Source organism: Leuciscus leuciscus, assembly GCF_965113295.1.
Source record: "Leuciscus leuciscus genome assembly, chromosome: 23".
NCBI lineage: Eukaryota > Metazoa > Chordata > Actinopteri > Cypriniformes > Leuciscidae > Leuciscus > Leuciscus leuciscus.
In genome coordinates this window covers 24,197,445-24,218,764 of record NC_138747.1, presented here as the reverse complement: position 1 = coordinate 24,218,764, position 21,320 = coordinate 24,197,445, and the positions used below count along the sequence as shown (strand labels likewise).

The 21,320-nt window shown below is 35.1% G+C and overlaps 1 protein-coding gene across 2 annotated transcripts; it reads right to left on the bottom strand.

Moving 5' to 3' along the window:
- Window positions 1-2,341: 2,341 nt before the first annotated feature.
- Window positions 2,342-16,528, bottom strand: cdh27 (cadherin 27). Of its 2 annotated transcripts, none has more exons than XM_082155636.1 (17): window positions 16,378-16,528; window positions 12,114-12,230; window positions 10,654-10,803; window positions 10,416-10,560; window positions 9,120-9,283; window positions 8,429-8,560; window positions 7,985-8,167; window positions 7,005-7,300; window positions 6,430-6,572; window positions 5,970-6,197; window positions 5,599-5,820; window positions 5,242-5,363; window positions 5,010-5,105; window positions 4,818-4,904; window positions 4,635-4,676; window positions 4,439-4,525; window positions 2,342-4,321 (listed from the first exon to the last, which is right to left on the bottom strand). In XM_082155636.1, the coding sequence occupies exons 1-17, from the start codon at window positions 16,408-16,410 to the stop codon at window positions 4,103-4,105; spliced, it is 2,466 nt and encodes an 821-aa protein (XP_082011762.1). In that variant the 5' UTR covers window positions 16,411-16,528; the 3' UTR covers window positions 2,342-4,102. The 2 variants fall into 2 exon arrangements, with proteins under 2 accessions (XP_082011762.1, XP_082011763.1); XM_082155637.1 differs by having other exon boundaries at window positions 4,635-4,670.
- Between the last annotated feature and the right edge of the window lie 4,792 nt (window positions 16,529-21,320).

The window sequence follows — 21,320 nt, the reverse complement described above, 5'->3', positions numbered from 1 at the left end:
TCATTTTATTATATTATCTGTTATGCACCTTTTAAGCCAAAGCAATTTCCTATTTGTGAATTCTGTTCATCAACAATGGAAATAAAACATTCTGATTCTGTTAATCTCTTGTTGCTTGGGATGCGCCGCATACCTGGTAAACAGTAATTTCTAACAACATAGGGCTATTTAGATAAACAATCTGGCGAGCGTGTTGTTTTAGGCTAATACACCAACAGCAAATTTCTGTATAATAAAGGGCTACATTTTGCATCCAAGTCTATCATTTGCAATCTTTACATTGTATTGTAGCTCAGAATTCGAGTAGCCGTATATATCGAAACACCGATCAGTCCTTTGACCGATGAGATTGGCTAATCCTGTAACCCCTTTTGCCTCGATCTGGAGGATATCGCGGAGGTATTGCTCCAAAAAAAGTCACTGACACGCACGGGTATACCTCTTCCCGTCATGGAAATCTGTCGTGCTGGTCGTGTTTGACCATTTGTTTGTCGGACGTAGCAACAGTAACTAAGGGGGGCGGGGCTCGACGAAAGATCAATTGCATCCTGCATTTTTCCTAGTATTATGTAAAATGTAAAATAGTGTATATATATACTGTATGTATGTATATATATATATATATATATATATATATATATATATATATATATATATATATATATATGTATATATATGTATATATATATATATATATATATATATATATATATATATATATATATATAGTATATTATCCGTATGAGTTGAGTGCAGGTTTAGTCCAAATGTATTGTTTAGTAAAAACAGAGTCACGATCGCTTTATTTGATGAACAGATTTAGTTTAGGCTATTATGCACATACAATCATTGATCAGCAAACTTAAACAGAAGCTCAACCGAACCTTCTTGACACGTGAGAACAAACCTCATTGGTTCTTGCTGAAGCTCAAACGTGCTGCGTAACTCATTGGTTCTCGCACGTCAAGCAAACATGCTTGAGCTTCCGTTTATCATAATTTATGTGTGCATTGATGAATGTTTATAAGTGAATAAAAACCTAAATTAAATCTTGTCAGCTTATAAAGCGATCGAGTCTCTTCAGAATATTTGGACTAAACCACTCAATTCATATGGATTAGTTTTACAATCTCTATATAACCTTTTTTTAAGTGTCAGATTGGTAGTTGCGTAGCTGTCAATGAAGGCACAGCAATTGCTCAGATTTTATTACAAATATCTTCGTTTGTGTTCTGAAGATGAACGAAATGAAATAAAATGAACAACAGAATTAAAATTTTGGGGTGAACTATCCCTTTAAGTAAGAAAAGGTACAATTTGTTCCCCACTTAAGCACAAGGTCAAAGACAACAATAAAATGTTACAGGTAAGTCACTATTTTTGACAATTTCATGATTTCGTATATATTTTTGTAGATTTTTTGTCTTTCCACTTTTTGATGTGTACATATAAAAAAAGACATTTAAATAGTCCAATCATCTTACAAAACAGTACAGCTAGGAAAATATGCACTCAGCATTCTTTTATAAAATTGAAAACCCTAGGCAAGTGTCTGAATGCTTGCAGAATATTATATACTATTTCATTGTGGAAAATAATAATAATAATCCCAATCCCAATCAAATTGTCCAGTTTACCTATGAGGGACCCCATCTATTTATTTATTTTTGTTCCTTTTGAAACAAGTAGCCCTTCTGTTTAAAATAACCAGTCTTGTATAAGAATGTAAACCTCCTGAGGCTGGATTCACGAAAATCTTCTTAAGAAAGAACTTTAGAATTTTTTAAAAGTCACCATGAAATCAAAATAGACAATTCTTATTTTCCACTATTTTCTTATATTCCGCTATATTATTATCCGTGCACATCAACATTTTTTTAATATTCAAGTTCCCTCGTAATCTTTCATAGAAAAAAAATTCCCCTCTTTCAACGACATTTCTTCTCTATGACATGTTTACTGGCACGAGCACATGCCAACATGTCAATCACATAGGATCACAGCAATAGCAACAACAAAGGTCCAATCAATCTAATCAAGTCCCGCCCTACATTTGATCTTGTTTGAGAATCTGAGAAGATGTTTAACCTGGATATATGTCACAATAGGGAATGAAGGACTATCAAAACTTCCATTTTATGCCAACTTCAGGATAAATTCCATGAAGTTCATAAGAATATTCCTCAGGGCACTGCTTAAAAAGATCTTAAGAAGTTGTCAAATATTTTCTTAAAGGATTAATGTTTAAGAAAATATACATTATTTGTGAGTTCACGACAGCGCCACGACATATGCACGAGAACTGAGAAGAAGACGCTCACAATCATTTGATGGGAAAGTGTGAATTAAGCCATTCATTTTGCAGCATTGGTAAGGCACTTTTACGTTTTCTCGTTGGTTTCTCACGATTCAGACATCCAGGAAATGCACACTTTAGAACCATTTTAAACACTACATCGAGACCCATCTTCTCAGTTCTCGCGCATGCGTCGTGTCGCTCTTGTGAACTCAAGTCAGAGTTCTGAACATTGGAAAATTAATAGTTGAATAAAGTCGTTATTTTTGTTTGTTTTTTTGCGCTCTAAAAGTATTCTATCACTTGATAAACTTATGATTGAGCCACTAGTCACTTGGACTATTTTAACAATGTTTTTACTAACTTTTCTGGACCGGCAGAATGAAATTGCCTAGAAGCCTATGAAGGAGTCAGACAGCTCTCAGATTTCATCCAAAATATCAAAATTTGTGTTCTGAAGATGAACGAAAGTCTTACAGGGTTGGAACAACATGAGGGTGAGTAATTACTGACAGAATTTTCATTTTTGGGTGAACTAACCCTTTAAGAACTTCTTTTTCATGAGAAGAAAATTACAGACTTTGGTGTTATCATATTGAATGGCGGTTCTTGTTGAAGACTTGCTGATCAACTTGATGAAAATAAAAGGCCATGGTTTTTGCTGTTCTTGCAGATTACTGTAATAATCATAATAAAGTGCACAACAACTCGATAAGCACTCGATAAGTCACATTTTTAATGTGATGTGTATTTTAAATAGTAATTTTTTTAAAGAGCCTGTCTCAAGATGGATTGGTCTGTTGCATTCATGATTTGACCTTTTTGCGATCTCTATGCACCCTGTAGCCTATCTGTGTGTGTGTCTAGCGTTGTGATTGCGTATATGTATATGTATATGACCGCTCTAATGTATGCTGAATGCTGTCGAAAATGGTTCAAATTAATAACATTATTTGACTAATTTTTGTAACGTTGTTGTTACTGAATTGTGCCAAATTTCACATGCCAAAAAACACATTTTGAACACATGTGAAACTCATACTTTGCATATGTGAAACGTGGTTTTGGAACAGTTCCCATGTGAAATTTGTGATCCCATTGAAACGTGGCGGCGTGAAATTCATGTGGTTTTTCTGTAATCACGATTGATCATTGTTCATATTATCGATTATTGGTGTCACTTCAGAGAACTCATACACATCCCTGGTAATATGTATTATATTTCTCTTGTGTTATGTTTTAATGCTTAATTACAACAATTAATTTGAAACAACCCAATAAATTCATAATACATATTGCCTTTGGGGATTTAAGACAAGCTGGATGTTATTCTTATTTTAAATGGATAGTTCCCCCAAAAATTTAAATTGTGTGTTTATTTAGACATTTTAATGAATGTTGGTATCCACACAGTTGACGGGAGTCATTGACTTCCACAGTATTTTTTCCTACTATGGAAGTCAACAGGTACCATAAACTGTCTGGTTACCAAAATTCTTCAAAATATTTTCTTTGCTGTTCAACAGATAAAAGAAAGTCATACAGGTTTGGAACCACTTTCGGGTGAATAAATGAACACAACATTTTCGTTTTTGGGTGAACTATCACTTTAAGAAGTTATTTACAATGCTTTTAAAGAAGATTATTAAGAATTTAAAGTTTTGTCTTAAGAATCTCAAGAAGAAAGATTGGGAATTCAAAATATTCTTTTTACTTAAGAAAAGAAAATAACAAGAAAATAGCGATTACAAATAATTGTATTCTTAAAGAATGTTTTGTGAATCCAGCCCCTGATCTGTAGACTATCTAGTCCCATTCTTCATCACTGTTTATTCCTGTGTTACAGATAGAAGCCAGATGTTTAAATGCTGGTCCAAGATCAGAGAACTGCTCAGGATCAAACTCATTAATGGGCAGGTCTATGGGGTCAAGGTCTGCAACGTTCTCAGAGTTGTCCTCAAAGGCGTAAAGCTGAGGCTCGTAATCAAGCAACTCATTTTCTAGGGACTGTATTGTATGCAGCCTCTGAAAGTTGAGAAAGAAATTTGTTCAATGAATGAATGAATGAATCAGTGTTGAATTTATCTGTTCCTTGTCTGTGGAATACTGAAGCTGAATCGGCTACTTTGGAACTTACAGTACCTGAGAAAGCAAGCTTTGAAGAGTCGATCGCCTGGTGAAATAGGCACTCTGTCTTCTATGTGAGATCCTCCTGATAAGTGTTGAACCCTAAGGCGTGTAAGGAAAGCCCTGTATATTACTGACTTTAAGATTTCACAAGAGAACCATTTTACTGAACAATAACAAGTTTAGACGTGTTACAATGATTAAGATTTACCTGGTAGCGGTTTTCACTCTGTATTTGTTTCCACATCTGTTTCTTTGGTACAGAAGACAATACAGTAAATATTGAACTTCCACTTTTACTTTTGAAAGGATGTAAAACATTACATTAATTATTTTGAAATTAGTCATTTTTAAATGATTATGACAATTTCGTAAACGAACACTGCTGTATTACCTCAAAATAATACCGTGATCTCTCTCTCGACCAACACTCATCCACTTGAACTGGGAGACTTCGAGTGGGTATAACGTTGCTAGATTTCTGTGGCCAAGAAAAAAAAATTCTATGTAGTGTAAAGAAGGACAGTGGCCATATGAACTTAGTGTTTCCAAGACCTTATTATGCAACAAATAGAAATTTTTATACCGGCTGAATGTCAGATGTCTTTTGAACCCCATTATTGACAAGAGTTGCTTCCTTTGACTGACTAACAGATGGTTTCTTCAGTAGAATAGTCGGGACCTTTATGAATGTAAATAACAGATGAACAGTCATTAGTTATATTTAAACAATTGACTTGAAACCAAAATCCAAATCAAAAAAAGGAAAGGAAAGCTTAATTTAGCTTTTCATAAGAAATCTTAATGTCAGATATTACCATACAATCACTGCCAGGTTTCTCAATGTTAGAAGGCAGAAGGGCATCTTCAATGACATTGTCTACCTCGACTAGGGACTTCACAGTCCCACAAGAGCAAGTGAGGGACAGCAACAGGCATGCTAATAGGAAAAATGGCTTTTAGATTCAAGATTTAACTTTCTTACAAACAACATCAAATATTAGAAATCTTAGTGCACTCCCACAAGTACTACCAAATCCTCGTTGTGCCAGAGGCTAAAAGGCTGTTAAAAAGGTTTTCAATATGTCCTGCCCCAATAATAATAGGACAACACGGGATAAGAATTGTGTTTATTCATCACTTTTATGGGGAATTTAACAGAATCCAGTGCTTACCCAAAATCATCAGCGCGGCAAAGATGGTAATTCCCATCGCACCACTTCCTACTTTTTGCTGTGTATTGCGCTGCAGCAGACAGTTTGGTGAGACAGCACAATCACATGCAGCAACAGAGAGATTCTGGAGGACAAACTTGCCCTGCTTATCAGAGATTTTCACAATCAGTATGTACAGACTGGCATGAACGCTTTTATCCTTCACCAAATGCACTGTGATACCTAAAAGACAAAGTAAACACAAGACGAAAGGTGATGGATAAGGGTTTTGCATCAGAGCTTAGTAAAAGACTAACCAAATGTTGAGAACACTATATGATAATAATCATCACCTAGTGAGTTGACAGTGGAAATGGAAAGATTTTACTTACCATGGCTGGGGTCAAAGCTCCATTCACCCTTATGATCTCCTATTACTTCAAAATTGAATGGTCCGCTGTACGGATCTCCATCAGGGTCATAGGCTGTGATCTCTGTACTTGACACGTCATCAGACTGACAGACAGAAACCATGTTCTCCTTTAACAAGGGGATATTATCGTTCTTGTCTTCGATGTAGATCTGAATTGTTGCAGTGCTTGACATTGGAGGATGGTCATCTGGTGTGGAAAATCAGTAATTTGAAAGAGAAAAAAAAGAAATAATACTTATATAGAGTGGCTAACAGTTTTAGTAAACTATGAAGGTGTTGTCTGTGCATTCGGCCTAAGACACTATGATATGCTCCAGTGTAAAAAAGACCCTACATAGGACAAGCGGTGTGGAAAATAGATGGATGTAGGTTTTCACAGTTTTTTGCAAGCCAAATACAAAACAACCATATTGTATTACCCATCTCTGTCACAAGAACAGTGACTGTATAAGTCCCGTTGGTCACATGACTTGACTCTCTGTCCAATGTCTCTTTTACAAAGATTTCCCCGGATGTTTTGTCTACTCTGAACCAACCTGCAGGATCTTGTTCAATAGAATACCTGATGGGAGGAAACAATAATTTTAACAAGCATACAGTATATCTGGATCCCCCAGAGTGGCATCAAAAGGTTTTTGGACACTTTTAGACAGTTAAGTCACAGTCAAAATGTATATCTGTCATTATATTAGATAGAAAATAATGAACAGAATTTTTATTTTTAATGACTTATAAGCAACTGGTGTCAAGGTGATTTTTAAGAGAGGAACTGATTTCAGACACAAACATTTCAAACAGGTGTAGTTCATTACATTAATACTAATATCTATTGTTTTATCATTTCAGACCTAACAAACTTCTTTGTACTATTTTTCTTTTAAATAAATACCATATTGATACTTTGTAATAGACTGCAACAACATCCACACATTTTTAACTGTGGCTTTAGAGTCCAGATGGAGTTAAATGATTTTGATGAAATTGAGAAACATACTCTAGTTTGTGAGGACGTCCGGTGTCAGGATCGACTGCTGTCACTTTGTCCACAAAAGCTCCAATAACACAATTTTCTTCCATAACTATTTTTCTTTTTGGATCTGGGAAGTACGGAGGGTCATTTGCATCTTCCACTGTTATGGTAATATTAATAAAGGATGGTTTTGATGGATTTGTGATGACAGTCCAGAGGCCATCTATAGGTTTAGCCTTCACCTCACAAGAGAAATAAGGCTCTTCATTCTCTACAGAGATGGTGAGTTTATGTTCTTTTTGTTCTTCAAAGTCTAGGGGCTGCATGCAGAGAATTAAAATAAATAAGTAAATAATGTACATAATATCAATATAGCAGGTATGTGCTTGCTGCGTGCTAAGAAATAAACTTATCAAGACAACACCGCAACAAAATAATTTACAGTATTTTGATTTATGAATATTTCCATTTTCAAAATTAATACATCTCAAAAGCAAGACTAAAAGGCTTAACCCTAAACCTCTAAAATGAATAGTGTTATTAAGATAAATAATTTTACATTTATATTTTATACATTTATATATACACAAAATGAAATATGAATTCAAATATAACTTTTTCTTTCAATTAGCCTATAGATTAATGAATAGCGAAGATCTAAACACAAAAACTAAAAAAAAAAACACTGGTAACAGCATGCCACTTCTGCCCCAATTTATAATTTGTCATTTTATTTTTATACTTCAAAATAAAAACAATATTGTGTACTCCAAAAATCTAAAAACAGTAATGTGTCTACAAATCCCTCATTAACAAATAGACACAAAATGCAATGTCATAATCACAATTTTCCAGAGACACAAATCTTACAAATGTTGATCATCTTACCCTACTAATGACCTCTAAATGACTCAGTATCCCTGAATAATAATTTGTTTTTGTGATGATGAGATCGTGAACACTAGAATGACATTTACAGAATAACTAACAGTGTGTAAACATACCTTAATCACTGTGAGGATTCCATCATTGGTGTCTGGATCAGTGTGGATGGAGAAGTAACCACCTTTGTCCCCTTGTATGGAGTATCTGACTCTCCATGCAGCAGTGAGACGCGTGTCAGTATCAGTTGTGTGTATTTTGAGAGGGGAGGTACCTTTTGTCCCCTCCATTACATTCCCTGAACCCTGAATGAGTTTGAAAATAAATAAGTGAATAAATACATTTTTAAAAATCCCCAATTTGATTTGGCCCATATGAAAGTTGCTTGAGTCCAATGTTTACTGCCATTGTACAGACAACAAATATTTTTGTGTCCTGCAGCACTGGAACAGGGTGAGGGTTATTTTTTGACTGTACTATTTAAAAGTGACTTTCTTCTGAGTAACTATTTGTAATACCATATGCAATTATTTGAAATATTATATATTGGACAGATTAACACTAACCGTTTGCCCTGTAATAACTGGTATATGGTTGTTGCCATCCAGAAGATTGATAATTATTGTCGCTGTGCTTGACAACTTTACAGCTTCTCCACGGTCCTTTGCTTCAACTGTTATAGTGTATTTATTAGCCACCTGAAAAATAAAAGCATTTAGGCTTCACAATTTATTAAAGTTGTTCATCTGTGAAAATTATCTTGATGTATCATAAACTTTTATTGATCACAGAGCTTGTTTTTTAGCAATAATCCAAAATCTTATGGGAAAATCCTACTGGGTTTTTGTAGAGGGAACCAATGTGATGCTAACTGCCGGTTGGCCTACAAAGTGGCGTCATACCTGCACCACTCTATACTCTCATATACATACTCAAAAAGTTCACACGCTAACTTTAAATCACCTAGTAAATGTCAAGATATTTTAAAGACATGTTTTCACATGTTACTTTAAAACTGTGACTGGACTGTGATGCATGTTGGTTTGTCAGGCACTAACATGATGGCTCATGTCTTGTTACAGCAATATTCCAATGTTCAATGTTAGCCTGACACACAAGTTTTACAGGCCTGCATATGCCATAGGCCATAGTATGTTATGGCCTGAATGCACTGTGCAAGTAACAAGAAAGTAATAATATATGCAAGTAATCATCCCAGTACTTGCAAATTATGCTTTCTTTGTATGTGCTTTTTACCTCATAATCAAAGCATCCTTTAAACGATATTGCACCACTGTCGTGGATATAGAATTCAGTATTTTTAGTGGCTGGAGTGACGGAAATGATTTTGTAGTCAATGGTGGAATTCAGACTTCCCGGTGCATCCTTATCAACTGCTAATACACCTACAACAAAACTACCTGCAAACAGATAATATAAAGAAAATTTCATTCCTTCATTCCTTTGTTTATGGAATAGATCTCCCTGAAAATGAAAATGTTATTACAACTTGTTTCATCCAAACAATTACAATTAAAATGGACTGATTACGCTTTAAAAATGATGCAAAAGAACTTAGTGTTCATGTAGTTCAAACAGTAGAGAATGGTGCAACACATGGATTTGATTTGAATACAGTGAAATAAACATCTGCAAGTTTCACAAATGTAAGTTTACGGTGAAAAATATAAACGTATAAGCTGTAAATTGTTGTGACTAGATCATTGAATTAGTCATTGGAACTTGAGAACCGAAGTAGAATGTATTATGCAGAAATGTGGATCAAGCGATTCATTGAAAATATGTGACTCACAAGAAGCATTTGTTCACAAATTGGACCCCCTTACTTCTCTTAGGGTGGATGTCAAGATTTGTTAATGTTAGTTAATAAAAATGTTCATGTTCATGTTAGTTCACAGAGCATTGACTAAAGTTAACAGATATAACTTTTGACATTAAAAATGAATTAGTAAATGTTGAAATTAGCATTAACTAAGTTCATTGTTAGTTCATGTTAACTAATGTAGTTAATAAATGATATCTTATTGTAAAGTGTTTCCTTTTAAAATCTTTTAAGATAAATATTTTTAAGAGCTTATAAATAATAACTTTATGTGTTTCTTCAAAAAATGTGAGTAGGCTAATTCATTAAAGTTAGTATAATTACAATAAATTTTTTATATATATATATTTTTATCACTATACTAGTTTTCAAATTTCAAATGCCTTTTTGACCTTTTTGTCTCAGACATTCAGGCTTAAAATATGAAAATTAATACATTGTAATAAATGTATTTTCTTTTTTTAACAATTCTAACAATATAGAGTAAAATAAATATATTTCAAGAATCATTGTGTGAAATTTACATCAAACCTTCTAACTCATGTCACTCTTCTCTCTTAAGTATATCTTCTAAAAGTCAACAAGACCAAACATGTCTTTAGTTGAAAAAAACGCCATCTAGGATTTGCAAATTAAGGTGCAGTAAATCAAACCTAAAATACTCATGATTACAGTTGATGAAAATGCTACAGTTAAGCAATGATACTGACCTTGTTTTGCTGCTTCATTTATAGTGACATCATAAACTTTCCTCGGGAATATCGGCGGGTTGTCATTGATGTCCAGTATGTTGACCTCCATGCCTAGTTGTGTGTCTATGGCCAAGTTGGACATGTTTCTTGCTTGAAAGGTCAGCTTTGAAATGGTAATGAAATTAATTTTAAACCTTCTGTATGCCCTTCATATACCATCTGATAAAAAAAATTAAATAAATCTGACTCCTCTTACCATCAGAACACTGTACTGCTCAAAGTCGACTTTACGGTGGACTTTAATGAATCCTGTTTTCGAATCAATAGACAGGACACCCTTTGGGTCTTCATCCACACCTCTGCCTTTAAGCATGAACTCCACTATATAGGTACGGTCCAGTTTAATCTAGAATTTGAGTAAAGGAAATTTCTCAGGAAGGCAAGTTTTATAACATTATGTTTGTGGCAAAAGGGAAACTAATTATGTCATTTAACATAATTAAGTTGTCGATTAAGAATTTTAGTTTTCATTTTTCATTTTTATTTAATTTAGCAACTGAATATTTATTTCCAATTATATTCCTTCATTTTGTAATTGAATTTGAATTGAGGTAGCAAAGTAAAATAGAATAAAATTCAAATAAATTCATGTCGTTTTTAACAATACATGTAATGTTTCAGTGTGAATTACCCAACATCATACACAACAACACTGATTAGGCTAGATATTAATATTTAATGCCACTAATGTACAATGCCACCTATAAAACTTTGCCTTAAAAATTCTTTAATAATTTTTCTTTTGGTGGTATTTGATTGTATGGCGGTTCTTGCTGAAGACTCGCTGATCAACTCAAAAAAAAAAAAAAAAACATGCAGACAATGGGGGCTATGCGCACCAAACTTCTGTATTCTGTAAAACAGGTCACATAACTTCCGGTTAAGTTCTTTTATGTGCTTTATTGAATATTGTGCTATTTTATTCAAGATGGTTCATTCATTAACGCTCTGTCTTTTTTGCTCTCTCTCTCTCTAGTGTGAATGCGTTCTGTCGGCTATGTGAGTTTGTGCGCACTGCTAGAGTGAACTTGTCCTGTGTATGACCGCTCTCACATGTGCTTCATGCTGCCGAAAATTAGCCTATGTCGTAATTAAATAAAAATGGGGTCCCAATTTGACTCATTTGCAGGTTTGTTGAATTTCGAATTAAGCAAAAAGTCACGTCACACATAATCATGAGCAATCATTTTATATTATCGACCACTGGTGTCAAGAATTCGGATAACTTGTGTGTGCACATCCCTATTAGGCTAAATAATCATGTTGTAATAATTAACTACAACAATTAATTTGAAACAATCCAGTAAATTCATAAAATATCTTACCAATTTAAAACCTAAATTCAATTCAATTCACATTTATTTGTATAGACCTTTTCTAGCAGGTTTCAAAGCAACTTTACAGAAAATACATGCAAGAACCTATTTACGATGATTTCTTTTCAAGAATTTGAGTTTAAGTTTTGTCTTCAGATCAATCTTAAGAAATAACTTTCTTACTGAAGAAAACTTTTCTTCAGCATATGAAAATAAAAAATTAAATAGCAGTTTGTCTGGACTCTGCAACCAAAAGGCTATACCATCCCAAATCTAAATGTTTTGTATTATTTTATGATTTAAAACCCGCAGTACATTATTTGCGAGGATTGATGCTTACCTGCCCCAATTCATAAGGGAAAGGCCCCGGGTGTTCTTCCACAATGTCAAAGGAGTCTATAATCCATGATCTTTTATGGCGTCTGAGAGGCTCTGTGCTACACAGACAGATAATTCCCTTTCAACAGAAACAGTGTGTGTTATATACAGTATTGCTTTAAACAAGTTATATGCATTAGAAGCAGAAAAAAAAAAAAGAAAAAGATTGGTCAAGAGCAGATCATATGATCAAATCACAGACAAAATCTGTATGGGTAGCAATATTCAATTTGAAATCTAATATGCAAAAATGATAATGCAATATGTAAAATGGCAATACAATATGTAAAATGGCAATGCATTTCTGTATTTAAATTTACATTTTCCATTACATTTGTGCAACGTTTGGTGCAAATTGAAAATGATAATTCAATGATATAATTTACATTTGCCATTTCATACGTTTTAATATGTAAATTGAATACACACTTTAACGCTTTATAAGTCGCAAAATTAAAATGAAAATGTATTAAAGAAATGATTAGATCTGTTTAACATGTTCAAGCAAAAACTGTAGGAAAAAAAGCTAATTTAAATGTTATTTTTCTTAATTGCATTTACACTCACAGTTAAGACACTTGCAATTGCATTTTCATTAAATGTCCCGCAATGAATGTAGCTAAATTCAATGTGCAATTTGAAAATGCATTCTGAGCCGATCACGTCTCCGCCCCATCCCACTCTTGTCAATCACTGCGTGAAGTTTATTTTGTGCTGCTTTGGTTTCTTAGATATTAAAATAATAATATTTATTGGTCATTCTGAGGTCACTCAGCCCCCCACATGCTCCAAATCCACACAAAAATAGTCTTGTTTGTTTGTGCTTCGTTTGTGCTGTTTTGCTGCTTCGGTTTTTAAAATATTAGACATTGAATTATAGACAATGATGTCACCAGGCCCCGACCTGCTCCACATTCACCCAAAAAAGGCTAGTCTTCTATGAATTTGACCCGTCAGATTCCGTGACCCTATATATTTATTAATATCTGATCAATATGCTTTATAAAATAGAAAGGGGAGATGGTTACACATCAAATGAGTCACTTTCATTACATTCAGTTATGGTGAAATAAAGAGCGGTCACATTTTTCAGTATGAATTTGACCCGTCAGATTCCGTGACCCTACTCTAGCTACCAATAGATTTATCAATATCTGATCAATATGCTTAATAAAATATAAATGGGAGATGGTCATACATCACATGCGTCACTTTATTGAACATTACAGTCAGTTATGAAGAAATAAAGAACGGTCACATTTTTCGGTAGCTATGAATTTGACCAGTCATATTCTGTAATCTCAGAGTAGGCCTAATAGGCCTATGCATGTGTAAGGTAAAACTGTAGGATCTCCAACATTATTTAGTTAATAGTAATAAGAATAAAGATAAGCATATGTGTATCAGACAATGAAAATATTTTATTCAAAACGTAAAAAAAAATGTTGTTCAGACAACAACAGTGCAACATAGCACCGTGTCCTAACTACACGCGACGCGCGATAAAAGGTATATTTTACATATTACATGTAAAAACATATTATCTGTAAAAACAGAGTTTTTGTCCTAACCAGCCGCGACGGCGACTGTGCGACACGCATCGATTCTATTTTAGAAACGGTTTCTATTTTTCTTCGACGTCGCGCTGGAACAACAAACACAAAGTGTGGCAATGATCATCTCAGGTAATGTTTATGTGCTTTATTTAATGTTAAAAGCGTGTAATGTGACTTTGAATATCATTTAGTGCTCCAGCTTTGTAGCTGTAAAAGCAACAATAGATAGGCCTAATTCACTTCAGATCTTGAAATTAAACAAATGGAAACAAGAACGTTCAAACTGTGAACAAACAAGTGTATTATTTGACAAAGATTGTTTTAGCAACTCAGTAGCCTATGTATTTTCAATAATGTTTAAATGGTGTAATATTTATAAATTTGATTATGTAGCTACTTATCCATTTTCTTGCGAGTGCCGTCAAGATCATAGATATAATAGAGAATAGACGGCGCATCGACCGCTACTGCCTACTGGCGCTGACGAGCCATGGGGCCGCCATCTTGGATCGGTCACCCGCTCCACTCAGTGTAATCTGTTTGGCAGGTGCAATGAGCTGTCAGCGCATTTAATTAATCATACCTCACAGAATACCGAACTGATGTTTTATATAAATATATATATATACATATAAAAAAAAAAATATATATATATATATGGGATGTCAAAAGATTAATCGCGATTAATCGCATCCAAAATAAAAGTTTGTGTTTAAATAATATATGTGTGTGTACTGTGTATAATTAAATTTGTATATATAAATACACACACATGCTTGTATATATTTAAGAAAAATGTGTAATTTAAATTTAAATTTTATTTATTTATATATAATATAAATTATATATAAATATATACAGTATATGTATGCAAATATTTCTTAAATATATACATGCATGTGTGTGTATTTATATATACAAAATAATTATACACAGTACACACACATATATTATGTAAACACAAACTTTTATTTTGGATATTTTAATAAGTTGAAGAAACAATACATGATTATATTATTATTACTACAAATAGGGACATTTCCAGTTTGACTATCAATCTGATTGAAAAACCTAATGTTGTGTCTTCAAAAACAGTGCAGTATGTATGTATATAAAAATGCAGTATGTATGTATATATGTGTATATATATGTAATGTGTGTATATATATATATATATATATATATATATATATATATACATATAATATAATATAATTTTTTATCAAGCGTTTTTAATAAATAGTATATATGTATGCATATTATTATGATCAAATATATTGTATATTTTGTATAAAGTGTATATTGTGAGACTAACCAACCCCCCCCCCCCCCCGCCCAAAAAAATTTGTATGGTGAATTTGTACTGCTCTTTGAATACAGAGCCCCACCTTGATGCAGTGATTGACAGAGCGAGACGGGACGGGGACGTGATCGGCTTGAAATGCATTTTCAATTTGCACATTGAATTTTGCTACATTCATTGCGGGACATTTAATGAAAATGCAATCGCAAGTGTCTTAACTGTGAGTGTAAATGCAATTAAGAAAAATAACATTTAAATAATATTTTTGCTACAGTTTTAGCTTGAACATGTTAAAATATCTAATCATTTCTGTAATACATTTTAATTTAAATTTTGCAACTTATAAAGCGTTAAAATATGTATTCAATTTACATATTAAAACTAGTGTATGAAATGGCAAATGTAAAATATATAATTAATTTTTCATTTTCATTTTGCACCAACAAATGTAATGGAAAATGTAAATTCACATACAGAAATGCACTGCCATTTTACATATTGTATTGTCATTTTGCATATTACATTTCAAATTGAAGATTGTTACTCATATGCTTCCATAGTAAACATGGTATGCCATTATTTATTTATAAGATGGGGTAGTGTATGGGGTCATATCCCCAAAACAATTAATCTGCTAAACCAAAAGGTAAGATAATGAGTTTCTCAAAAGCAGTCCATTAGATGAAGTTATGATGCCACTGCTTTGTTTTACCATTCAAAATGCCTTTCAATCATTAACATTCGTATAATTTACGTACGATTTGAAACTCCTTGAGCTTGTGTATATGTTTACATGAGAATATTCAAAGTTGTGAAACAGGTTTGGGAAAGCGTATACTTGACTCTTCTTTGTTGCTGTTTTTCTCAACTGACCCCCAGAAAGAAAAAACCTTGATAGTGGCTCATGTTTCAGAAATACACATATAAGCACAGTCTTCCATAAGATGTCAAATAATAATCATTCCAATCACCTGAACAGATTATTCATTACAATCAAGACTAAAAATGTTCCAACAATCAGAATATCGGAACACATACTGAAGGAAAAACACAGATAGAAAAGTATTCATGAGGTAACATGAATCAATGGTTTTGATTACATTTAGTTACATTTAAATTTTATTTATTTATTTGGCAGTAGGTTAGACCAACATAAGTAATTTAAGGGTCAGTTGAGGTATAGAAATAACTCCTTATTGTAACAAAAGCACTTTAGCATTTACTATTTCTTTCCTTTGCAAAACAATGTAAAATAAAAATAAACTATTCCAAGCAAGCCATAGAATGAAACAGTTTTTGATTTAAAGATCTTTCTGAATCTTGAATTAACCTATTGTATAACTGACAGAAATACAAACTTTACTTACCACAAGCACCAAATAGCTGAACATTGTGGCCATCAGTTCATAATTTGAGGCAGAATGAAGTAACACTGCATCTCATGAACTGGAACGCTCAGACCTGCTTCTGCTTTGAACTGAGAGCACAAACATTCCTGCGTAGAGCAGAAGAGCGCAGGTAACTACACCCTAAGGCAGTGTTAGTTATATAGTATCAGTATGCAGTGTACACATGTAGACATTATAGAGAGACAGACATTACATAATGAATCTATAGGGGAGATAGAGAGAGATATAGAGAGAAACATTTTTTATAATTTGCATTGTAGTGAAGTCGAATCACATCCAAATCCAAATTATAGTGCATGATCTGCAGAAGCAGTCACTCAAGCCCAACCAGGTGTCAGTAAATCGCCCCTTCATAGGTCACACCTACGATCACACCTGCATTACCAGTCAATGCCTATAACCACGAGGAGACCACCGCCATTTTAGTGACCACACCCGTCAAGCTCCAGAAAGGGCTAAAACACAATCAATTACGAAAGTAGGCCATTTAACGTTTTAGCCTTTGTCCAAGTACTCTGAAGTCATGCAAACTTGCATGTTGTATTTACTGATGTCAAACCTGTTTAGTGGCCAATTTTTTTTTGTTGTAAAAATGTATGAAAAATGTGGGTGTTTTCACACCTAGTTCAGACCATGCACCTCAGGGGGTGATCTGAGTAAGGTTCGTTTGTGGGTCGATTTCTTTGTGGTATGTGAAAGCGATGAGGTCCCGGTCCACTTTGCATTTCGATTCGACATGTACTGCTTATGAAGAAATATCGTATCTGCTACGGTGCATTGCAGTTCTGGCGCCTCCGTCTCAACATACTGTACAAGGCGATGTACATTCACATCACATGTTAACGCCAGCGGTAGAGTTACACTCACACTGCAGTTATTCGCAGTCATTAACGTTTATAATTTGCGTGCGTAAATAAATGCATAACATAACATTGCATTAACATTTCATTTGCGTGCTGTTCTGAGCGCGTTATCTTTCGCGTTTTATTGGGCTTAAACTGTCAAATACACAACAAATATTACATAAATTCGGTTCTGTCTAAAGTGAAAGTAGACAGTTGGGATAAAATAGGATGCGTGTCTGTATCCGTTCTGCATGAGCTCTTAAATTGGCAGCAACCAAATAATACCCATGCTGCTGGTAGTCTTTAATTAAAACAACAAAAGAGAAAATCACTCCATTCTCTTCACTGCATTTTATTTTTTACATATTTTGTTTATTCAATTTTGTATTTGAATGGTGCTGTTATATAGCCTACACCTACTGTGGCTGAAAAAATAAAGCACTGTTTATTTCATTTTTGTATATTATGTTTTATATTTGTAATGTGCATCTTTGTTCTTATTTTTAATAACAAAGATAAAATAATGTAATAAAGATTTTTATCTTCGCCCACTATAGCCTACATGGTCTGTCTTTAATTTTTGTTATATTTTGTTGCATTGTAAGGCTCTGTTTTTAATTAAGTGAACTGCAGTAGTTCATTCAGTGTGTGCACCCCTGCCCGCGCTATTTAACAGGTGGGGACACACATGTTCTGAGTGTTGCATGTTTGGGTGAGGATCATGCACAGTCAGCGCTTGAGGGCTCTGGATGTGAGCACTGTGATGTGCTTCCCATGCGGACACTCCGATCCCGCCTGGCATTTGTGATGGATTTTTTAATTTATCATAACTAACATTTGTTTTTGTTGCAGGAACAACATTAATATGCTTTTGGCTAAATTTATGTTTCCCCTTTTACTTGGTTGTGTGAGGGTAAAAATAACAAATATGGGAAATGAAACTAGACAGATGTCTAAACTTGAAACCTTGTGGTTACCTAGTAACAAGAGGGCTTGTCTATGAAGAACCAATCAAATTGTAGGGAAATTATATAATGTTTCATGGCATTTTCACCCATTCTCCTTTTTTATAAAAACTGTTGTATTTGTGTTTGCTGTGGGATTCTCAATGAAATTTGTCTGAGATCCTCAGGCCACAATGAATTCTTCTTTTTGGGGGAGATTCTATGGAGAACTGCTCGGGATCTCCTTCGGCTGTGATTAAAACATTTACAGGACATTTGCTGAAGTCTGTTGGTTTATTATTGCTGCGCAGCAAGTCAGATAGAGGAGCAAGTTAGTTAGGTGAATCGTCCGACGTCAACTGTAGACACGCTAGAGTATAAATATTATTGAATGGGGACGTCGACTGTAGACGAGACCCAGAGAAACAAACGTTGACTGTAGACGTTAGGGGACGTCGATTGTAGACGAGACCCAGGTACGTAGTTAGGTTTAGGGAGAAAATCTACCACACGTTCTTTTGCGAGGCTCGGATCCCAAGGCTCGGGTCCCGCTGCTGCCGAGGCACAGCGGCAACTTCAGACTTGGGGTTGGCAAATTTGTCAGCGGGGTTAGAGATGGGCCCAGCCTTATCTCTGCCTTCGCCTGACAGATCCAGTGCCTTCTCTCAGGGTTTGGAAGCACGCACTGCAGTTACTTCTGCCCTGATTGTGACACCGACACTGCAGTTATCAAGTTCTGAGGAACTAGATGTTGTTAGTTTCGAAGCAGGAGATACTGAGGACTCACCACCTCAGTCTCATGCTTTTGAGGAGCTCATTGAGGTTGTAACGAGAGCGGTCAAAAGATTAAGCATCTATTGGCCGGCAGATAAGCAGGACGTTCGTTCGAAGAAGCAAACTAGACGAACGCTTCCTGCCCTCTCGTTCACAACCTCAACGCCGGGGCCTTCCATTTTTCCCCGATCTCCACACCGAGGTGTCGAGGTCATGGTATAAACCTGTTTCATAAAGAGTATATAGTCCACAAACATCACACTATTCCTCTATCACAAACTATAAAGAGCACGGTTATGAGGAGATACCAAAGGTGGAAGAGACGCTTGCGAGCTAGGGTTAGGGTTAGGGACGCTCACAACACGTCAGCTGGATCACTCGTCACTTAAGGTGTGGTTATGAGTACATCAGATGTAAAGTGGAGGGAGTTGGTCAGTTGATGTACTCATACCACACCTTAAGTGAAGAGTGATCCAAAAATCACAACACGTCAGCTGGATCACTCGTCGCTTAAGGTGTGGTTATGAGTACATCAGTTGACCACCTTCCCCCTCTCTTAGTTCAAGGCACCAGTCAAGGTCTTTTACCTTGGCAGTATGCATAGGCGTAATTTGCGGGTGGGACAGCTGGGACATGTCCCCACCACTTTTTGCCAGGGCTGATATTGTCCCCACCACTTTTTAAAACATCTCGCGGCACGAATGTACCAATTCTACAAATAAATAAAACATCTCCAGTTAACTGGCAGAGCATTCATTTCGTTCGTTTTTTAAATAAGAGACGATCTAGCGTTGAAATGTGTTTTTTAAATCAAGTGATCAAAGTGCTCGTTGCCGCTGCGATCAGTGGTGCGGATACAGTGTTTTCTCGTGTGGCTCGCGCACACGCCGCACTGTCTTCTCTCGGACGCGCGCTTCAATCCGTTGCGGATACTCTCTATTCGTTCTGGTGAAATCACAAAACATAATGCACACAAACGTATCCCTGCTTGATATACAACCACTGATGAACATAATCGGTCTTGATGAGAAAAAAAAACTATAGGAGACAAAAAAAAATATGTGAGTGCGGATTAGAACCTCTGTCACGCTTGGCAAAAGTTTTAACACTGGACCATTAAGATACACATTCATCAAATAGGCAGATCTATGTATTTGTTCACGAAAATTCTCGCCACTGACAACATGTATTAGGCTACATCTCATTAAACGACAAATTAAACCCCATGTAGCCTACTATTTAAATCGATTGCTGGACATCATAATGTTATATATCTGATTTAGCATTGTATTAGCAACCCCCACCCCACCTGTCAGATGTTCACTGGCAGTATGACAACACTCCCAACAGGAGGCTGTTCAATCATTTAGAATTAATGTAACGTGGAGGGAGTTGGTCAGCTGATTTATCTGAAAGATTGGTGAGATTGCTAACTTGTAGAGCCTCTTCTGTATTATCAGCACAAGGAAGACACAAGTGTAATAAAATAAATGTTATTAACAAAAGATGAACAAGAATAACTAACACAACAACTAAATTAATGCCATGAATGATAAAGGAATAAAGTGCATAAGACGCATAAAATACAAGTGATTAAGTTGAATGTGGCTATGGAAGAGTTACGTTATCTTATGGAAATATAAACTGTTGTTTATCTTCTCTGAAACTTGACATTTGCCTTTACCTTTCTTTGCCCTAATCTTTCTTTACCGTTCTTTACCTTTAAAGGGGTCATATAATGGTACATGCACTTTTACAAGTTGATTGTACTGAAATGTGTGTTGGCAGTGCCTGTACACAACCATCATAAAATGATAGAAATCCATCCAGTGTTTTTTTTTAAATCTTCTTATACGTTTCCCCCCATCTCAAATCAAGCTGTTCGATATTGTGACGTCACAAAATTGACGCCCCTCCCACAATTACTGATTGACAGGAGCGTTTCAACACAGACCCGCCCTTGCTCGTGAGCGAGCTGTCAATCATAGCCCGCGCGGACCGGCGCGGTCATTGTTGATAGCTGGAGCACTGTCTGTCTATGAGCAGAATGGTGGTGTTCTGTTCTTCGGTGCAATAATGAACACAGCAGTCATATTGATGTTCCTAAATCCGAACCGCTGAAGACGCAGTGGCTGATTTTTTTTCGAAGGGAATATTACTCACGATCAACGTCAATGCTTTCATGTTTGCGAGCGTGAATCATTTCACACACCAGACTGCTTTATAAACGAGGTCAGTATAAAGCTGGTTTTGCTAAGAAGCTGCTCCTGAAAAAAAGGATCGTTACCAACTATTCGTGTTCCTGCCGCACCTCCAGGAGAACTGAAGTGAGTGTAAC

Coding starts and splice junctions, on each gene's coding strand:
- cdh27 (XM_082155636.1), bottom strand. CDS start 16,410: ATGGCCACAATGTTCAGCTATTTGGTGCTTGTG. Junction 10,561..10,653: donor AGCAGTACAGTGTTCTGATG/GTAAGAGGAGTC, acceptor ACCATTTCAAAG/CTGACCTTTCAAGCAAGAAA. Junction 5,364..5,598: donor TGCCGCGCTGATGATTTTGG/GTAAGCACTGGA, acceptor TTTTCCTATTAG/CATGCCTGTTGCTGTCCCTC.